At 53.1% G+C, this 21,661-nt stretch overlaps 1 protein-coding gene across 3 annotated transcripts in view; it reads right to left on the reverse strand.

Annotated features, from left to right (window-relative positions):
* Positions 1–1,150: 1,150 nt before the first annotated feature.
* MEF2D (myocyte enhancer factor 2D) overlaps positions 1,151–21,661 on the reverse strand; it is a 35,346-nt gene continuing 14,835 nt past the window's right edge. For 2 of the 3 annotated variants that reach the window (XM_011928429.1, XM_011928430.1), the window contains 11 exons: positions 18,798–18,988; positions 17,995–18,198; positions 16,398–16,535; positions 15,155–15,365; positions 14,859–14,915; positions 12,580–12,770; positions 12,059–12,079; positions 10,693–10,822; positions 3,715–3,955; positions 2,926–3,232; positions 1,151–2,590 (listed from right to left, as the gene is read on the reverse strand). In XM_011928429.1, the coding sequence (XP_011783819.1) occupies positions 2,579–2,590; positions 2,926–3,232; positions 3,715–3,955; positions 10,693–10,822; positions 12,059–12,079; positions 12,580–12,770; positions 14,859–14,915; positions 15,155–15,365; positions 16,398–16,535; positions 17,995–18,198; positions 18,798–18,851 (1,566 nt within the window). In that variant the 5' untranslated portion in view covers positions 18,852–18,988 and the 3' untranslated portion in view covers positions 1,151–2,578. The remainder of the gene's footprint in view (positions 2,591–2,925; positions 3,233–3,714; positions 3,956–10,692; positions 10,823–12,058; positions 12,080–12,579; positions 12,771–14,858; positions 14,916–15,154; positions 15,366–16,397; positions 16,536–17,994; positions 18,199–18,797; positions 18,989–21,661) is intronic. The other variant, XM_011928431.1, reaches the window with a different exon arrangement.

A 21,661-nucleotide genomic window follows, 5' to 3' on the forward strand; every position in this document is an offset into this window, starting at 1 on the left:
GGAGAATGGCGTGACCCCAGGAGGCGGAGCTTGCAGTGAGCCGAGATCCCGCCACTGCATTCCAGCCTCGGGGCAGAACGAGACTCTGTCTCAAAAAAAAAAAAAAAAAAAGAGTAAGAACGGATCAGTGCTGCTCAGCTGAGGGAGAAGCTTCACGGAGGAAGAGGGACTTGAGTTTTGCTCTGAAAGCAGGTTGGGGTCGGGGAAAGAGGGTACTCCAGGAACTGTGTGTCAAGCATGGGCGACTAAGTGGAAAAATGTGGGTGGAAGCAGATGTCCCTGGAGGGAGAGGCCCTGGCAGAGGTAGGGCTGCAGGGAGAAGCACAGAGGGCTACCTGTCAATCCCCCCAACTGCAGTTCAATGCGTCAGAGCTGAGGGTGAACACAGGGAAAGGAGTAGGGAAGATGGGAGTTGGGGTCCCAGGGCTGTGGAGCTGGAGCAGCCAACTGTCCCTTTGTAAACACACACCAGGCACGCTCAGACACAGAGATGCTCCTAGAGCTCCAGTCACAGATTTGCATACACACTCGGCCAGGCTCAGAGACACACAGAGGCACACCCACGCAACCACATATACACATAAATACAAAGGTACACCCGTGCAACCAGACACACACACACACACACACACACATAAATACAAAGTTACACTCAGACACATAAACACCAGATGCCCTCATGAACACACTCAGGTACACGTGTGTACCTGCATAGAGGCTCCTCTGCTTCTGGTTCCTTCCCTGCATCAAGTATGGGAATACTGCAAGAGGCTGGGTCATAGAGGCGGGCAAAGACGGTCAGCTAACACAAAACTGGGCCTTGTCTAACTCTACTCTCCAACTGGGAGGAAACCCCAAGGGAGCACCGCACCCCTTGGGAAGAGGAGCTGGGCTTGTGTGAAGGAGTGGGGTAGACAGTCTGCCTGCCTACGTCACCCCAGGCCAGGCCCCTTAGGGCGGGGGGTGATCCTAGAGAGCAGGCTGGGAGCCTGCCCCCTCTGGTTTGATCTCCCATCCTGCCTGAGGTCTCAGGACCCCGTACTTCGGCTGCCCCTGGGCCCCTTGCCCACTGCCCCGCTGAGGAGGCAGCAGAGAGGGGCGGACTCAGAGGAGGGGAGGGGAGCAAGAACAACAGCAGAAGAATCTCATCTGTACAGTACGGGCCGTTTGAGTCATTATTATTACAATATACTTTGACAAAAATAGAATCTCATTTCATATCAATACAACAACAACAACAAAAAAACAGTTTCCTGGACTGTTACACCGCTAACGTTTTCCAAAGGTCGCTATTTACAATTACAGTAGCCAAGAGGGAAGGTGGGATGCGGCCTGGAGGTGGTGGGACAAGGAGGTAGCCAGAGACAATGGGGGCGCCAAGAGCAAGGAGGCGGGGTCAGGAGCAGAAGGAGCTAACGGGAGAAGCTAGGGAGAGGGGCCAAGGAGGAATGAGGGAGGTGGGACCTCTACGGACCCATCCGTAGGACCTCCCACCCCACAGACCATCCCAGTGCCCACTCCCCCAGGTAGTGTGTGTGCAAGGCCAAGGACATCCCCTCACCACACTCGCCCCGATCAAAGAGCTCTGGCCTGGAGCACCCCAGGGAAGTCCAGGCCGACTCTCACCCCAGCCACCTCACTGAAGACCCTCTCCCCATTCTCCCTGCACAATGTGGCCAGCTTTACAGGGCTGGTGTCAACTGAGGGGTGGGGAGCTATTGCACTGTATATCTTAGAGAAAAGCTGGGGAAGGGAGGGGCCCAATTTGCCCCCTGCCTAGCCCTTCTGCCCTCCTCAGCCCTCTCGTCATGGCTCTCTGTCTTTCTCTCCAAATGTGCTTCCAGAGAGGCCCCCACCTCAAACCCCTGTCCCCAGCCTCAGATTCCCAGGCTGCCGTCCCAGCCCAAAGCTCAGCCAGCACCCACACACCTTGGGGGTGCAGCACACACAAGAATCAGCACAGGTGTGGCACGTGTGTGTGCAGGGGCATTTGGGGGCCAGGCTTAGGTATTCTGTTCCATGTGCCTATGGCTACATGAACCCAAAAACAGAGACCCTTTTCAGAACCTCTGCCTCACTTTCCCCTTAAAACACAAACCCACCCATCAAGCCCACTTTGGGGTTTCAGTCTAGAGTGTGGGTTTCTGTTGTTTGGTAGTTTTTTGGTTATTTCCCTCTATCTGGGGGTGGGGTGGGAGGGCTCCACATGCAGGGCTCGGCACCTGTCCTTTCCCAAAGGCCTATTGGGCCCCCCACCCCCTTCCTGCAGCATATGTGTACAACGTGCAAAGTGTCCCCCCTTCCCGCGAAAAAGAGAGCCCCCCAGCCAGTGAAAATGGTGGGGGTACAGAAAGAGGGGATGAGAGCATCCCCCTCTCCAAAGCGAGAATCCAAATTAAAAAAAATATAATAATAATAATAATAATATAATAATTATACACAAATGTAACCGTCAACAGGACACGGAGCACAAGAAAGGAAGTGGGGGTCGAGCGGGAGGAGCTCGGGGCAGGGAAGGGTGGGCGGTGAGATTGTCAACTCTTCATCAGGGAGGCTGAGAGGAGGGGAGTGGGAATCGTCACTTTAATGTCTGTGAAGAGAGGAGATGGAGAAGGGGGTGTGAGGGGGTGGCCCAGGCTACGGGTATGCACCCCCCACTCCCCTCTCCCCATAGGGCCAGGATTCTAGTGGCAGGGCCAGCTGTGAGGGGAGGAAGTCATCGAGCAGAAGGACTAATGCTGGAGGGAGGGAGAAGATGGGCCTTTGGCAGGGGTGAAGGGGTGTTGGTGCTGCCCTAGAAGGGCTGGCGGAAGGGCTAGCCGGCCACAAGGCCTCTTGGGTGGGAAATAAAACAGGTTGGGGGCACGCGGGGCAGTCCCTGGGTGTAGCAGACACTGGCAGACAGGAGAGGTGATGCTACAGTACCCAGGTATCGAGCCGCATCCTCTTCACAGCTGAGCCCTCAGCCTCAGGCTCTGGGGCTGGGCGCAGCAGGCCCAGTGTGGGCCCGAAGTCCCCCCGTCCGTCATCCCGGTCCCCCGTCTCATAGGATCCCCCGGCTGGGCTGCTGAGACCATCACCAGGCTCAGGGCGGGCAGCTGGGAACACAGCTGGAGGGGGAGGCGCAGGGCTGCGCTCACGGCTTGGGGACACTGGTTCTGACTTGATGCTGATGTGTGGGTGGGTGGTGACTGTGAGGGCAGCACCCACGTGGGGCAGGGGGCTGCCCGGGCTGGAGGCAGGCAGTGGAAATGGGGTACAAGGGATAAAGACAGAGGGGGTGAGTGACAGAACAAGGGATAGGACACCAGACAGAAAGTGAGAGAGAACAGAGGATGAGAATATGGGGGATGGGGTATTGGGGAGAGGCAATTGGATGGAGAGTGATCAGAAGAGGGTCAAATGAAGGGAAGAGAAGGGAAATAAGAAATATTAGTTCTCTTTCCATCCCATGTCATCTTCTGCAACCCAGGGCCCCCCACCTCCCACCCCCTACCCTGGGGCTGGCTCTCCGAAGGGGTTCAGGATGAGCCTCTTCGGTCTATACAAGAGACCCCAGGGGTGCCACTGTTGCCTAACAGACTGTGCAGTGCACAGCCTCACAGGATGTCCACTAGAACCCTGCAGGGAACCCAGCTCCCCAGAGGGCCCTCCTCTTCCCGCTCCTCAGTTCTCCCTTCCCACACACTCACACGGAGTCTCCCTAGGACTCACATGAGGTTGCTGAGAGATACAGGGACCAGGTGGGACTGTTGCTGAGGTGGCTGTTGCGGCTGCTGAGGCTGCTGTGGCTGTGGCTGCTGTGGCTGCGGTGGCTGCTGCTGTGGAGGCTGTGGCTGCTGCGGCTGCTGGGGCTGCTGTGGCTGTTGCCAGGCGGTGACGTTGCCTAGCGACAGCCCCCCAGGTGAACTGAAGGCTGGTAAGGAGGAGAGCTCTGCACTGGTCAACTGGTAATCTGCATGGAGGAAAAGTGAGGATGAACCTGGAGTTGGGGAGAGCACAAAGGCTCCTATGAGGGAGCTGCCTCCAGGAAGACGGTGGGGTAAGGGGACAGGGAGTGTGCAATGACAGATGTAAAGAATTCCAGAAGACCACAAAAATTCAGTGAAGATGGTACTCAGAGTTAAAGAAACCTAAGTCATAATAACCATGAGGTGCTGTGTTTTAACAGGATTAAAAGATGTGGTTTTTGTTTTGTTTTTTTTGAGATGGAGTCTCACTCTGTTGCCCAGGCTGGAGTGCAGCGGTGCGATCTTGGCTCACTACAACCTCTGCCTCCCAGGTTCAAGCAAATCTCCTGCCTCAGCCTCCTAAATGGCTGGGATTACAGGCACATGCCACCACACCCAGCTAATTTTTGTATTTTTAGTAGAGATGGGGTTTCGCTATGTTGGCCAGGCTTGTCTCAAATTCCTGACCTCAAGTGATCTGCCCACCTCAGCCTCCCAAAGTGCTGGGATTACAGGCATGAGCCACCGCGTCTGACCAAGGTGTTTTGTTTTGTTTTTTTTTTTTGAGATGGAGTCTCGCTCTGTCCCCCAGGCTGGAGTGCAGTGGCGCCATCTCTGCTAACCGCAAGCTCCACCTCCCAGGTTCACTCCATTCTCCTGCCTCAGCCTCCCGAGTAGCTGGGACTACAGACGCCCGCCACCACGCCTGGCTAATTTTTTGTATTTTTGGTAGAGACGGGATTTCACCGTGTTAGCCAGGATGGTCTCAATCTCCTGACCTCGTGATCCGCCCGCCGTGGCCTCCCAAAGTGCTGGGATTACAGGCGTGAGCCACTGTGCCCCACCAAGGTGGTTTTTAAAAACAGTGTTGAACTTAAAAAAAAAAAAAAGTCAGCTGGGCGAGTGGCTCATGTCTGTAATCCCAGCACTTTGAGCGGTCAAGGCAGAAGGATCACTTGAGCCCAGAGTTTGGGACCAGTCTGGGCAACATGAAGAGACTCTATCTCTACAAATAACTTAAAAACTAGCTAGGTATGGTGGCATGCACTGTAGTTCCGGCTATTCAGGGGGCTGAGGCAAGAGACTTGCTTGAACCTGGGAGGCTGAGGCTGCAGTAAGCTATGATCATGCCACTGCACTCTAACCTGTGGGACCCTGTCTCAAACAAACAAACAAAAATCATGTGTAGGTATCACTTTCATAATAACAATTTAAAAAATAAAAAGATGGAAAAACATAAGTAGAGAAGGTCTATGTCTAACTTGTCTTTTTTCACCTGGCAAGTCTCCAACTGCCTTTTTAAAATTTTTTTGGTTCAGTCTCTGTAAAGACTGTCAAAAACTGCCAATGCCAATTATATTTCAAGTCATCTTGGTGGGTACTGGTAAAGTTTTCAATCAGCAACTATAACATCTTGAATAAGCCTCATTGACTATGATATCCCACTGCCCAAAGCTCCAATTGCCTTTCTAAGGTAGTGGGGAGCCCTGGTAAAAGCTTGGTGAATAGGGCTTCAGAGGCAAATCCCTGCAACTACTATTCCACCTCCGGCACAGCCCCCAAGCCTCCTCAGCTGTCAATACCTAAAATTTATAGCAGCAGGGTTTGAGCTGCTGTGTCCACACACACATGTAAACACAGAGGACACAAGTTAGCCCCTGAGGCCTCATGCCCACGGGGCAGAGGGGCTGCAAGGGCACCATGCCGGGAGCACAGCTGGTCAAGGTTCCAGCAGATCTCCCCATGAGGGGGTGTTCATTACATCATAAAACGTCTACCTTAAAGAAGAAACTGATGTTTGCACTGTCACAGAATAAATAGAATCACGGAATGTTTCCTAATTTACACAGCGCTGTTGTTTCATGCTGTATCCTGTTTGGGAGAGTTTAGAAAATGTCCTCCCTAGTTCAAGACCAGCCTGGCCAACATGGTGAAACCCCATCTCTATGAAAATACAAAAAATCAGTCAGGCGGTGGCGTGCACCTGTAATCCCAGCTACTCGGGAGGCTGAGGCAGGAGAATCGCCTGAACATGGGAGGTGGAGGCTGCAATGAGTGAAGATCGCACCACCACTGCACTCCAGCCTGGGCAGCAATAAGACTCTGTTTCAAAAAAAAAAAAAAAGAAAGAATTTCTGAAAGAAAGAAAATGTCCTCCCTGAGGTTGCACTCTGGTAGTGGGAGGGCAGTGATGGGGAATGCATCCCTCAATCATCCTAATACTCCACCACTATGCTATTACTCAGCGAGTCATTTGCTCCAGACCTCTGTTTTTATGCAGGGAAGATAGTATTATCTCTGCAATATAGCAATAAGGTTAAAGGCATGAGCTATGAGGTCAAACTTCCAGGCTACCTCCACTTAGGCCATGTGACCTTGGGTAAGTTACTTACTCTGACTATAAACTGGAGGTAATAATCCTACCTACATCACACAGCTGTTGTGAGGATTGAGCAAGTTAGTACACAAAAAGCATGTAGAACAGTGTCTGGTTCATAGAAAATAATCAAAAGATTTACCTATTATTACTTTACAAATAAGGCAACTGCAGCCTCAAGTTTGAGGAACAGGCTCCAGGTCATGGAGCAAGCCAGTGGCAGAGATAAGACAGTACTTCAGGACTCTATTACCTTTAAATCTCACTCTAAAGGGGGATCTGTGCTTGGCTCTAGTCTCCTAACGTTGGCCAGGAGTTTTGAAATGCTTATTTGAAAAGCAGAGCAAGGGCAGAACCAGGCCCTAGAATCAACTATTTCTTTTTTTTTTTTGGAGACAGAGTCTCGCTCTGTCACCCAGGCTGGAGTGCAGTGGCGTGATCTCGGCTCACTGCAACCTCCGCCTCCCAGGGTCAAGTGATTCTCCTACCTCAGCCTCCCAAATAGCTGGCATTACAGGCGCACACTGCCACGCCCAGCTAATTTTTGTATTTTTAGTAGTGACGGGGTTTTACCATGTTGGTCAGGCTGGTCTTGAACTCCTGACCTCACGATCCGTCCACCTTGGCCTCCCAAAGTGCTTGGATTACAGGCGTGAGCCACCGCGCCCAGCCAGAATCAACTATTTCTAACACTTGTTTTACAAACTAGGAAGCCAAGCCCAGAACAGTGTAGCCCAAGGTCCCTCAGTGAGTGAGTGGTGGAGACTAGCTCCCAGCCCTGCACTGTCCCACCAGATTCCAGCCCTATCTACTGGGAGGCTTGGCTCTCCAAGGAGGAGCATGGCCCAAGGCCACCTGGCAGCCTACTGGTCTGCTCCCAGAGCCACCACAGCCAGGCCTCTGCAGCCAGTGTCAACAAGGGGCCAGGTCCTCACATGAGGCATTACCATAGCCCGATTACCCCCAGCCGGAACTTGAACTGCAGCCAAGGACTGTAAACAGTGAATAACTAAACAGCAATGTGTTCACTGGGGTTTTGTTTATACACCTAGGGTCACCTGAAAACACCTGCTGTTTAAACTGAGATCTGCTTAGCTGCTCCTGTAACAAGAGGAAAGGGAGCCTGTGGTCTCTGAGAGAAGATGAGAAATCTCACACACTTCCCAGCAGGGCTCCAAGAGTGGCCCGGGGGCAGAAACTGCTTTCATGCCAGAGTGACAGATGAGAATCTTTAAGTCTAGCCTTCCTGAGTGCCTGTCCCAGGTTGGCTGACACCAACTAACTTTCCTCCAGCTTCACAAAGACTGTTGGCCCAAGAAGATGGCAGAAAAACAGAAAACCACCCTCATAGAGTCCCTGATAAACAGCTCCAGAAAAGTGGTCTAAAAAATGGTCTGAGTTGCCCTCTGCCAACTGTCACTGTCCCCAGGCCACCCCCCCTTCAGGGCTGGTTTTTTTGGTTGGGCCCCAGAGGCCCAGTGGCAGGGCTGGAAAAGCCTCATAGACCTCCTGTCTACTCACTCCTCTTACAGATGGGGAGACGCGCCCACAGGGTGTGTCTTCTGAAGCAGCTGTCTCTGAAGTTGCCAGGACATGTGTGCCTGGGGCTGGGCACACACATGGGTGCACATGCAAGGAAGAAGGGAAGGGGCTCACAGACACCTGGGTGGTAACTATACACAGACACACAAGCCAGAGTCTGGTCCCTCAACATGAGGCAGTCCCTCCAGCTCTCTTACCTGCCACGAGGGGCTTTCCTATACAGAGGGCTGGGTTCTGGATTTTTCTTTTTTTTTCTTTTTTTGAGACAAGAGTCTTACTCTGTCACCCAGGCTGGAGTGCAGCAGTGTGACCTCGGCTCACTGCAACCTCTGCCTCCCAGGTTCAAGCAATTCTCCTGCCTCAGCCTCCCGAGTAGCTGGGACTATAGGCACATTCCACTACACCCAGCAATTTTTTTTTTTTTTTTGAGACGGAGTCTCACTCTGTTGCCCAGGCTGGAGGGCAGTGGCGTCATCTCGGCTTACCGCAACCTCCACTTCCCAAGTTCAAGTGATTCTCTTGCCTTAGCCTCCCGAGTAGCTGGGATTACAGGCACATTCCACTATACCTGGCTTAATTTTTTGTATTTTTAGTAGAGACAGGGTTTCACTGTGTTAGCCAGGATGGTCTCGATCTCCTGACCTCATGATCTGCCCACTTCGGCCTCCCAAAGTGCTGAGATTACAGGCATGAGCCACCATGCCCGGTCTTTTTATGTTTGAACTTTTCCTTTTTTTTTGGAGGGGAAGTCTCACTCTGTCACCAGGCTGAAGTGCAGTGGTGCGATCTTGGCTCATGGCAACCTCTGCCTCCCGGATTCAAGTGATTCTCCTGCCTCAGCCACCAGAGTAGCTGGGACTATAGGTACACGCCACTACACCCAGCTGATTTTTGTATTTTTAGTGGAGACAGGGTTTCACCATGTGGCCAGGATGGTCTCCATCTCTTGACTTCATGATCCGCCCGCCTCAGCCTCCCAAAGTGCTGGGATTACAGGTGTGAGCCACCATACCCGGCCTGGGTTCTGGATTTTTACACGTGGGGAGGAGGTGGGATTTTGTGGGTATTTGCACTGGTGTCTGGAACCTAGCATGGTACAACTCTGGGAGGCTTGGGGAAGGGGGAGAGGTTTATGGGTCTTTTGGTCCAGACTAAACTCACCATAGGAACTGGCCTGACATAACCATTCACGTGTGAGAGAACCTGAGGAAGGCAGAGGTCTCTAGCTGGAAAGAGCCCAGGTTCCCCAGCCACATGAATGCTCTGAAACCAGGGGACAAGGCATTTCCTTATTGGCAAGTCCTTCCTGACACAGCGGCTTAAGAGTACAGGCAAGGATGGCTGAGAGTATCACAGACTGTTCCTGTGCAGGTGTGAGTGGGTGACACAGGCCAGGATGGCCCTAGGGACCCAGGACGGCCTGGGCACTGGGCATCCTACCTGAATTCTTCTATCCAGAGACCTTTCTCATGTCCTTAAGTGACTCTTTACCTTCAGATCCCCTTCTCCAACCTTCCTCCCTCTTCCTCCTTCCCTCCCCCATCATCATTCCACCACCATGCCAAAACTAGAGGAGAGACGCTCTTCTTCCCCCTCCGCCTTGCCCTGGAGCCCCCATGTGGCTTTCCCAGGAAGCTGGCAAACTGACCCTGACTGTGTTTTCTCTCTGGCCTCCTCAGCCTCCTTGATCTTTTCTCCCTCATTCCTTCATTCTCTTCCAGGAAGCTTTTCTGAACTGACCATGTCCCCCTTACCACTCCCCATACCTGGAGCCTAGAGATTGGTCAGCCTGAATCATCTGCAGACCTGCCTCTGTCCTGTCTCCTCCTCAGGCTGCAGGCTTCCTGAGGACAGGGGCTCCCTCCTCCATTAAGTACTATTTAAAAAATAAACAACGCCGGCCAGGCACGGTGGCTCATGCCTGTAATCCCAGCACTTTGGTGGATCACTTGAACTCAGGAGTTTGAGAACAGCCCAGGCAACATGGCAGAACCCTGTCTCTACTAAAAATATAAAAATTAGCTGGGCATGGTGGCGCGTTCCTGTAATCCCAGCTACTCAGGAGGCTGAGGCATGAGAATCACTTCAACCCAGGAGGTAGAGGTTGTAGTGAGCCAAGGTCACAACACTGCACTCCAACCTGGGTGACAGAGACTGCCTTAAAAAAAAAAAAAAAAAAAAAAAAAAAAAAATCAAATTTCAGATGAAACAATGCATAATTTGTTAGCATAAGTATGTCTTTGGTGCTGGGCACAGTCGGTAACACAGCACTTTGGGAGACTGAGGCAGAAGGACTGCTTGAGACCAGGAATTTGAGACTAGCCTGGGCAACAGAGAGACCCTGTCTGTACAAAAAAAAAACTTAAAAGGAGCCAGGCATGGGGGCATGTGTCTGTAGTCCCAGGTACTCAGGAGGCTGAGGCAGGAGGATCACTTGAGCCCAGGAGTTCAAGGCTGTAGTGAGCTAAGATGGCACCACTGCACTCCAGTCTGGGCGACAGAGCGAAACCCTGTTCCAAAAAAGAAAAAAAAAAAAAACAACAAAAACCCAAAAATAAAATATGTCTTTGGGACATACATTAGCAGAAGAATGTTTTTGGGACATACTTGTACTAAAAAACTACTTATTTTATCTGAGATTCGAATTTAAAAGCATTCTTTGCTTTTATTTGCTAAATCTGTTAACCATAATTAGGTGCGGGCTCCCCCAAATCAATGGCCCTCCTCAGATGGGGCCTGTCCGGGGGATATCTAGCATTTCTGTCTGGCCACTGCCTGCCCCAAGCCCAGGTGCACACATGCACATGTCACATGAACACTCACCTGTGTTGTAGGCAGTGGGCATGGAAGAGAAGGGGAGGCCCTGGCTGAGTAAACTCGGCGTTGCCACAGAAACCACTGGGGTGGTGAGCGAATGGGTAGACTGGGAGACCCCAAGACGCTGGGCATTGTTCTGTAGGAGAAAACTGTCTGTCAGGAGGTGGCTGATAGGTGGGCAGCTTCATGCTGGCCCTCCATCCCGAGGCCAAGGTGGGGTCCCTGAATCCCAAAGCCAAGGTGGGGTGTCTTAGCACGGAGGCCCCCACAGATACACAAAGACACGTTGGTGCATTCACAGAGACACTCAGATCCATGGAGGGAAACATGCACACACAGATTCACTGACACCAACACACGTGCAAAGATAAAGGCACGTGTGCTGGCCCTGTGGCCCCAGCACTGACACTCGCCCAGCCTCCCAGTGCAGAGTGAGGGAAGGGAGGCATCGTCCATGCCCTGTCCCTCTGGAGCCCACTCTCCATCCATCACACTGCAGTACACGCCCTGGCAGAGGCGTGCTGGCATCTGCGAGGGGAATGTGGGGCCTGGCGTGGCGTGTGCCTGCGCGTATGCACACACGTGTGTGGGGCTGTCAGCTCCATCTGCCGCTGAGTCACTTGTTTATTCCAACTCCACGCTGGGGCCGAAACTGCTGCCGTGTTGGCCGCCAAAGCCTGCCTGCCTTTTCCAGCCTCTCTGGCCTCCCGTCAGGGAGATGGGGAGGGAGGAGCCCCCGCCCCACTCCTGGCTGGGGGTGAGTATGTAAGTGTGTGAGAGAGAGGAGGAAAATGAGCAGCTGTGCATGCCTCTGAGTGCCCATGCCATGGGCTAAGTGCAGGAGGAAGCACAGGGAGACAGGGGAGGTGGGACGCCCCCCTCAAGAAGGACAAGTCCAGCCTGGTCCTGGGCCTTGGCTTCCTCTGAAACACTGACTTCTCCTTCCAGCTGACTTCCCTCCTAACAGGGATCCTGTCCTGGATCCCAAGAATGCAGTGTGGGCCTGAGTGGAGTCAGAGGACTAGTGGGCCTAGTACAGGCATCAGGGTGGGGCCTCTGAGTCCTGGGCTGGCCCACTCCCCCTCGCACACGTACATACAGAGAAAGGCATGTCTGAATGAATGTAACACCACATGCAGACATTCATGTACACACAGGCACACACACACACACGCCTGACCTCTCACCCCCGCCCCATTCACCTCTGAATCCCACTTGGCACCTAAGCACAGCTCCTGGCAACTAAGCGAAGAAGCAGCAACAGTCTGCGCACAGGCGAGAGGCCAAGGACGCACACGTACTTCATGCTGAGGGACCGTAGAGCAATACCCAGAATTCAAAGCCACAGCAAACAGCTCACAGCCTCACTTACCAGATCTAAATGGTCCTCAGTCTGAGAGCAGAAATAAAACCAAGGGCATGTTCAGTCTCTGGCCACTGCCCTCCCCCCGACCGCTGTCCCCACAGCTGTTAGAGTCACTTCTCTGCATAAGAGTCGGATGGCTCTACCCAGCCTACAAAGGCAGAGTCACTGTCCTGACTGATTTCCAGAGATGCTCCATCCCAATCTCCACCAGTTAGGAAATGCTCACAATCTAATCCCCCATCCCTTCTGCTGTAGTGGAAAATCCTTTCTATGATCCTCCCCATCACAGAACCTTCTCTCTCACCTCCTGTCCCTTTTTAGTGCCTTAGGCTGGTACTTCTTGTGTTGCAACCTCTTAAAAGGTCCTCTGGGAAGAAAAAGCTCATAAAAAGTCATGCTTCCATGATCTCTCCCGGGAAGTCCTAACTGCTGGCTAGCCTTCATCTCTCCTGCTAGAGGTCTGCTCTTTTCCCTGTCCCTACTCTTCCATTCCCCAGCCCCCACCCTTGGCCCAGACACCCACTTACCAAGTGATGCATTAACCCCTTTCCTGCCTGGGAAGTGATGACTCGCAGGTCGGGCTTGCGGCTGGGGGCTCCAAGCTGGGTGCTGTGGGTGGGTGGGGGTGGAGACTTGGCAGGGATGACCTTGTTTAGGCTGTTGCCATTGGCCACAGGGAGGAGGCCAGGGGAAGCCCGAGCACTGACGTAGCCATTCCCTGGAGAAGTGACAACATGAGGGTAAAAGGAAAAACATAGGCCTACCCTTCAGCCCTGTTAACTTCCCCACACCAATACTCCTGTCACCTGGAACCTTTCAAAGCCACATTCAGGCTTTGAGTGGGGGCTGAGCTATCTGATATTCCCTAAACACTTCATGTCTTGGGAATAATGGGAGGCAAGTACCCCTTACTCCTGAATCTTTAGGTTCGTTTCCCTAACTCCAAGCTTCATGTGATGGGACTCGGTGATGGGACTCTGAGGTCCGTGGGAAGAACTGGAAAGCAACCACTGCCTCTAGGCTCTGCGACGGCCAAGAGGTTCTTCTGTACCCAAGCCTCTCCCTGTTTTCTCTCTTCTTTAGTCTCCACAGGCAGGAAGTCCAGCATTTTGAGATCCTACAGTCTCCCCCAGACAGGACCCACCATGACCAGGATGTGGAAGGGGCGGCAGCCTGGAATCTGGGCCTCACTGAGAAGCCTGGTCACCATGACAAACCAACACAACCACTCGGACTGCTCCATTTGCCGTGAGCTGGGGGTGGATGATGTGATTTGGATCAACACGTGACAAGTTGCCAACAGCTTGGGAGAAACAAGCCATTCACTGTTGGTGATGGTGTTATTGGCACTGGGAGACAGATAACACAGCCACCACCATAATTAGCCTGGTAATAACAAATGTAATAACAATCTTTTATATCTGCTCCATATTCTACAATCCACACAGGCCTTTCACACATGTATTATCTTATTTAATCCTCACATTAACTCTGCAAGACAGACAGGACATTAGCCCTGTTCACAGAAGAGGAAACTAGAGCATGCTTGGGAGAAGTGTACCGACTTGCCCAGGGCCACAAAGCTGGCTGGAGGCCAAGTGAGTGCTCTCTCCCACTTTCCACATGCTGGACTCAAGGGTCTCTATGTGTCACTGCTCCCTTGAGTTCTACAAGCATTTCTCTGACCTTCTCCTTGAAGAGGGTGACACTCACCCACTCCTTTAATTTCCTCTGACCCTGTGACACAATTATCACCAGGGAGGTATTACATAGTGCTCCAAAACTGAGCAGGGGGATGCTGAGGTCCAAGGATGTGAGGGTGACCACAGTCAGAAATGCCTCCTTGCTCTGTCCCCTAAGAGCACACTGCTGCTCTGGAAGTGTGTGCCTGCCTCCATCCCAATTCCCGGATCACTCTGGGAATGGCAGGAATGTCAGGGTGACGTCAATCGTGACATTCGAAGTCACAGTCACCCAGCCGGACAACGGCACAGGGTAGGAGGGGCTGTCGGCTGCCAGGGGTGGGGGACAGCCTTTCTTCTGTGGCTTATTTTTTTATTTTTTTGAGACGGAGTTTCGCTCTTGTTGCCCAGGCTGGAGTTCAATGGCATGATCTCAGTTCACCACAATCTCCACCTCCTGAGTTTAAGCGATTCTCCTGCCTCAGCCTCCTGAGTAGCTGGGACTACAGGCATGAGCCACCACATCCGGCTAATTTTGTATTTTTGGTAGAGATGGGGTTTCTCCATGTTGGTCAGGCTGGTCTCAAACTCCCGACCTCAGGTGATCCATCCACCTCGGCCTCCCAAAGTGCTGGGATTACAGGCGTGAGCCACCACGCCCAGCCTCTTCTGGGGCTTATGTATGTGTGCTCACAAGTGCACATCTAACATCTGGATACTTCTGTAACAGGGAGAATGCACGTATGTGTGTGAGAGACTGTGTGAGTGTTTACGTGAGTCTGTCCCTGTTGTTTGTCTGGGCAACGCCCGGCATTCTCATCTTCCAGATCCCAACCACACTCAACTGCAAAAACTTGGGTCTTCCCCTCCAACTAGAAATGCTGGCCCATTCTCACAGTTTGCCCAGAATTCCCTGAGCCTCCATCTCTGCTGATCACCCACACCAATCATTGCTACAGAAAACAAAATCCAGGGGCTTAAAAATCTCTAACTGACTCTTCATCCAGTTCTGGCTCTGGGATCTTCCTCTCCTCTCATCTAGGTCCCTCCTGGTCCTTGGACCCGCTGAGGCCACTGAGTGGGCACCCCTCCCCACCTCCAGGTAGAAGGATAGCTGCACTCACCGACAGGGCTGGGGCAGGCTCCGTTAGCACTATTCAGGTCACCCCCTAGCATGGCCCCTGGAGGAAAAACAGAACCAGGATGAGCTGACAGCACTCCCCCTTCAAGAGTGAGTCTTGGGGACTGAACATGAAGAGATGACTCCAGGAGGAAGAGTCATACTCTCTTCCCTCAGGAGTCACATAAATGGGAGAATGCTGTGGTAGGTGAAGAGAAATACTCGCCGTTGAAAATGGAATCCCAAAGTCCCCATCACATCTAATTTCCACCTCACCTACCCACCTGCCAGCCCACTCACCTGCACTAGCTGGTCGCTGGGGCAGGCCAGGAGACACACTGTTCCTCTGTAGTGCTGGCTGCTGGGGGGACAGGAGCCGCGGGTCCGTGAGGGATGACGTCACCAGGGAAGGGGTGACCAGGGAGCCGCTGGGATTGCTGAACTGCAGTGAGCTCTGATTGGACACGGGCACCGTGACAGGCATGGCAAAGTTGGGAGCCGGGACAGCTGACTAGACAGAAAGATGGAGGGGCAGGATCAGGCCAGGTCAACCCCTTCCATGGATCCTACTTTTCCTGGGAGGGCAGGCAAGGGTTCTTCTCATTTCCGGGCTACACATCCTAGGGCCAGCAGTTCAAGCTCCCTGCCCTGTGCCCTTGTGGAGTCCTGCCTGCCACTCCCAACAAGGAAGAACTTTGGGGAGAAGCTCTGGGTCCATTTCTGGCCCAGAGAATGAGAACAGGGCTCTGCTCACTGCAGACAGGACCAGGGACACCCCCTAGTGGAGGTGGGTTAGTCCTCAGCCAGGCAGGACACACGGGGAGTAGGTTAGAGGCCCTGAGAACAGACCCAGATTCACACACACGGCTGTTAAAGGCTTGTGCCACAAGTCGGGACATCATTTCTCTTGCAGTCTCCACCCATGTGGCCTGCTGCAGAGAGAGCTCACCCCCACCTCGCTGCCTTCCCCTTCAGCAGTTCTGCTTTCCCTACACAAGGCTGAGTGTCTCTGGTTGGGCTATCAAAGAAAGCCCAAGCAGGCCTCTCCCCCAAAATAACATCTGGACAAAGAGCACACTCCACTTTGCTGTCCTCTAAGGATCTCATGTCATCTACACACTTCTTGCTGGCGAGGGGGACACTTCAGGCCTCTCCAACTTACAACTTATGCTCCATCCCAGTAGAGTCTCAGCAAGGGATGCAGGTTTATCATGACCAAGGTCAGAGGTTCCTCAGAGGTCATTAAGAACCCGAGCATGGCTCAGAGCGGAGCACCCATCAGGGCAGCCGAGAGCCAGGGCGCGAAGCCACACCATGCACCACAGGGAGGCTCTGCTCCATGCGACTACTCACGGCCAGTCTATAACTCTGCATCATTTTATCAAACTCCTCGTCTATCTTTTTATATTTCTCTTCCGTCTGGGGGGTCAGGGCAAACACCTCGTCCACCTCAGGGCTCTCACATTCCCTGTGCTTCTTGTGCAGCGCCTGGGGGGAAGGGGCCGGAAGGGGGGCCAACAGAGACAGAGTGAGTGGGGCTCACCCCATAGCGCCGGAAGAGCCCGTCGAGCTCCTCGCTGGCGCGCCGGTACTTGTCCTCCAGCAGGGGGCTCTGTTCCAGCGAGTCCTCCCCGTCGGGCTCCGGGCTGTCGCAGCCGTTGAAGCCCTTCTTCCTCAGGGTCTGTAACCGCACCACTGCCATCAGCTGGGTGAGAGTCCTTCCCACCCGCCTCACCTGAGTTCCTTCCAGCCCCTCCCTAAGGGGCCCCTCCTCTTCCCGGACCTCCTTCCTCAGGGTTCCCAGAATCTCCCCAGCCCGACTCAATGTCACCTGCCCCTCCCCACTGACAGTGCCTCCTGGGGCACCGTGTGAAGATCGGCTTTGTAGGAGCCATCGGAACACAGAGAACAAGGCTGGAAGGTGAGCCTAACCTGGGGGTGCCCTTGGCAGGGAGACATGTACTTCCAAAGTGACAGGCAGGGAGGGGGCTTCCAGGGGATGGGCTAAGGGGCTGGTGCCCTGGGCCAGTCCCTGCCTGACCACTCTGTGGTAAGCCCTGACCAGAAGGTACTGAGTTCTCCAGGGGGAGGTAGGCAGGGGTCTGCTCATCCCAGCCCCTGGGCTCTGCTTAGGAGAAGAGGAGGAAGAGAGAAATAGAGATGGAGACAGAGAGAGCGGGGAATGGGATGTGGAAAAGGAAAGGGGGATGAACACTGAGTCCCTACTGTGACCACCCCACACTCTAGTGGAGGCACAGCTGGGGGATCTGCAGTAGACTCCAAAGCTGCCCTCTTCATGCTCAAAATAGCTTTACAGATACTTGCTTTGTCTTTAAAATGAATGCAAATTTTACCTTCTAGTCTAGAGTAAATCTGTCTTCTCTAACATAAAAATAAGGGACTTTCCTCCAAATCTCTGAGTGGGCCTGTGGCTTCCCGGGCACCCTCTTCGTCAGCACAAGTTCTGTACCCCCAAGGTGCACGCACCTCAGCGTGAGAAGCAGGGACATTCAATTCACACAGCACCCTTCAAAGTGGGTACTGGCCCCATTTTGTGGAGGTGGGCACCAAGGCTCAGGAAAGCCTAAGCACCTGCCCAAGGCCATGTGGCCAATAAAGGTCAGAGCTGAATTCCAAAGCCTATGTCCTTCAACAGTTCACAATGTTGGCTCTCTTTGAAACAGAAAATAGAACCACCAGGCCCACAAACAGACAGAGACAGCAGGAGAGATGGAAACAAAGAGGGAGATTTAAAAAAGGAAGAGGCAGGTGCAGAAGCACACCAAAAGATGGAGAAGTGGGGAAAGAGAGACAAAGAGAAAGACAGGATGCAAGAAGGTAAGAGAGATGTTACATCACGCTGGACGACAGAAGATAGACTTTCGGAGAGGTCAGGGTGGGTGTGGGCCGGCAGCCTGGCACCGGCCTGTTCACCTGAACTGCCCTTGCTTCCTCCTCAGGCCCTGGGTTTGTGTGATGGGAGGAGGGTTTGCATGTGTGTGCACACAGGTGAGGGGCTACAAGGGGCATGTATACCAGGGTGTGTGCATAGGCAGGTCTGCGTGTACATGCAACGCGGGCATGTGTCCATGTGGATGCAGGCAGGGGGTGTGTCCTGGTGCCTGTGTATGTGGGCCCACCTCGATGATGTCGGCATTGGTGCGGCTCTCGTGTGGCTCATTGTACTCCGTGTACTTGAGCAGCACCTTGTCCATGTCGGTGCTAGCGTACTGGAACAGCTTGTTGGAGTGGTTGAAGATGATGAGTGCGATCTCGCAGTCACATAGCACGCTCAGTTCATACGCCTTCTTCATCAGGCCAAACTTCCGCTTGGTGAAAGTCACCTGCAGAGAAGGATGGGTGGGTGGCCAGATCTGGCTCAGTTAAGGCCTGACTGGGAGTCCCAGCCTACGGATGGCTGGACATTACCCCTGCCCTCAGGAGCCCCCATTCTCAGTGTGACACAGCCCCTGGTCTCAGGAGTCCCTGGTTTGGGGAAGGACCAGGCTAGTGCTTGTAGGCCAACACACAGCTGAGATACAACCCAGAGCCCAACTCACTGAAAGGGCAGGGGTCAGGTGGACAGAACTCCACACCTCTGTGCTGGAGGCTATGAAGAGGTCAGTGGAGAAGAAGAGGGGGAGGATTCCTGTTGGGAAATGGGGAGTGCCTGGGGGTACGACCTAAGGCTTGCATATGGCTCTGGGATGGGAACATGGGCTCATCTAGCTGTGGCAGCAGATGAGCCTTGGAGTCCTGGGACACAGAGCTCCAGGAACTGTGAAGAGGTTGGGGTTCCTCTTCTCCCAATCTCCCTTCCCCTTCTGTAATAGCTCATAGTTTCCCCTCTTCCACAAAGCCCTCTTGGAATGCCTGGAGGGAGTAGAGGCAGAGGCCTGCTCCCTGTCCTCACCCGCTTCGTGTGGCTCTAAGACTTCCCTACCTGTCGGTTCCGCTCGTCGGTGATTCGCTGGATCTGAATCTTTTTCCTCCCCATCTTCTCCGAGGGTCCTCGTGCTACGGAGGGGAGGGGCTCGCTGGGTGGTGGATCTTGGCACACCTTACACTGTGCTCATGAACAGTCTGGGAACAGTGCTCAGTTCATGGTCTGCAGGATACCTTCTGCACAGCCTCCTGGAAGGGGAGGGTCATGAGAGGACTCTGAGCCCCCAAAACCCCCAGCCCTGCTCCCTGGGCACACAGGCCAGGCTTGCAGCACCCCTGTGAGAGCCTGGCAGCATCCGAGCTCCACCCTCAACATGAGGCAATGGTATGTCTGAGGGAATGGTATGCCACAGCCAGGCACAAGCTGGAGCTCATACCAAGGCCCAGGCTCTTTCTCCTCGGTCACTGCTGTCCTCAGGCTCTAGGTCAGAGTAAATGGACCTCCTGGCTTCTAAGGGTCCAGGTCTCAGAGAACATCCCATGGCCCATTCTTCTATCTAGAACCTGCTTGTAGTAGGGACACCCGGGTGCTCCAGCTGCTCCTCTGGCCTAGAACTATGGTTCCCATTCTGGAGCTTAGACTGGAGACAATGCTGAGAGGACATCTGCCCAGTCAGTGAACAACAAGCATGGTATACCTGGTGCCAGGATGGGATGTCTCTGGTGCCCCTGGCTCAAGAACATACCAGAGCTGGGGCCTGGAGTCCTGTAGTGGGGCCTGGGCACCCACTGTAGCACCCATATCTCCCTTCAACTAGAGTTCCTCCACACCAATCTGTTTCCTCAGTGAGCTTAAGCCTAAGGTTTATTTTTATTTTTACAAGCCTAGTCAAGTGCAGTAATGAGAAGAGAGGAAAGAGTAGAACAAGGAGTTCGATCTGTAACTGACTGTGAACAATCAATTGAGCTAACTCGCTACCTTCGGACACGCCCAGCCTAAGATTTTTATTTGAGGAAAGAGTTGTGCTGCTTAAAACAATGAAACCATTCCTCTAGACCAGGAGATGGACATTTTGGGGCCAGATAGTAAATATTTCAGGCTTTGCAGACCATACAATCTCTGTTGTAACTACTCAACTCTGTCACTGTACCATGAAAGCAACAGACAGCAACACACAAACGAATGAGCATGGGCATGGCTGTGATCCAATACAACTACATTTACAAAAATGGGCATGGGCCAGATTTGGTCCACGGGCCATAGTTTGCCGATTCCTGCTCTAGCGGTACGGGCCACATCTAGAATCCAAGCTCAGTCTAAGAGTAGTGCTTCCCAACCTTGTACATCTTGAAGCAGACAGAGAAAATACAGGGCCAAATGATACACCCTGGGGAGGCCACTGGCAGCACCAGGCAGAGAACTTGCTGTCTCAGGACACCTGTAACCCCCTCAGAGCCCACTGGTTGAACAGCTCCATGCTAAAGCCAGGAGGAGAAACAGCCCCTGCACTGCACAACTCCAGGAGGCACCACAGGATGGGAGGGGGCTCAAGGATGGCAGCACAGCCTGGGCTAGAAAAGGTGCATTCTCTCCAGTGTGGGCAGTGCCTACACAGGCTGGGTGAGTCCTTGGGGACTGGAAAGGCCCAGGATGGGATGGAGGCACGGAATGACTTCAGGACCCCTCCAGCTCTGATTCCAGGAGTCCTTGCATCAAAAGTGGAGCATTCTGGAAGATGTTGGAAGAGGACAGTGAACCGGGGCCCAGGCTTTCTAAAGCCACTCTATTTGGGTCCTGGGAGAAGCCTGGACCAGAGAATGCCCACCCTCCCCTCCAGAGCTCCCCTTCCATAGAGCACCATGCCCAGAGACCCTACTGCAGAGTCTAGGGATGTAGACCCCCATCTACTGTCTGATCCTCTGCACCCACTGCCCACTACCTAGGTAGAGGTGTTTGATGACAGAGAACAACTCCTACCCCTATCCCCCAGCTCCCACTGCCAATGGCTGCTGAGTTTCCCTGGAGTCTTTCCAGCCCAACTCAACATGGCCCCTAAGGTACCACAGTAGATGCTAAAGTTCATCCTTGGTCTCTTGCTCATGAGGGAAGCAGGAGAGGGAAGACATGGAATCTATGAATTGGGGAGGAGCTGGGAATACCGGCCCCATTACCAAGACTGCTCCCCAGCCTAGCTGGAGAGCTTCTGCTCTGCCTGGATATCTACGGAAAACAATGCAGATAAATGCATTGCTCTTCAAATGATCCCCTACCTTTCTTTTTTTTTTGGTGGTGGTTGCTGTTTTTTAAGATAGGGTCTTGCTCTGTTGTCCAGGCTGGAATGTACAATCACAGCTCACTGCAGCTTCAACCTTCCAGCCTCAGCCTCCCAAGTAGATGAGAATACAGGTGTGTGCCATCACACCCAGATAATTTATTAATAATTTTTTTTTTGTAGATACAGGGTGTCGCTATGTGGCTCAGGCTGGTTCAAACTCCTGGGCTCAAGTGATCCTCCTACCTCACCTCCCAAGTAGCTCGGACCATGAGTGTGTACTGCCATGCTCAACTAATTCAACTAATTTTTTGACTTTTTTTTTTTTTTTTTTTTGAGATGGAGTCTCACTCTGTTGCCCACGCTGGAGTGCAGTGGCGTGATCTCGGCTCACTGCAACCTCTGCCTCCCTGATTCAAGTGATTCTCCTGTCTCAGCCTCCTGCATAGCTGGAATTACAGGCACGCGCCATCACACCTGGCTAACTTTTGTATTTTCAGTAGAGACGGGGTTTCACCATGTTGGTCAGGCTGGCCTCAAACTCCGACCTCGTGATCCGCCCGCCTCAGCCCCCCAAAGTGCTGGGATTACAGGCATAAGCCACTGCGCCCGGCCAATTTTTTGACTTTTGTAGAGACAGAGTCTCCTC

Source organism: Colobus angolensis, unplaced genomic scaffold (assembly GCF_000951035.1).
Source record: "Colobus angolensis palliatus isolate OR3802 unplaced genomic scaffold, Cang.pa_1.0 Scaffold77, whole genome shotgun sequence".
In the NCBI taxonomy this organism is placed as follows: Eukaryota; Metazoa; Chordata; class Mammalia; order Primates; family Cercopithecidae; genus Colobus; species Colobus angolensis.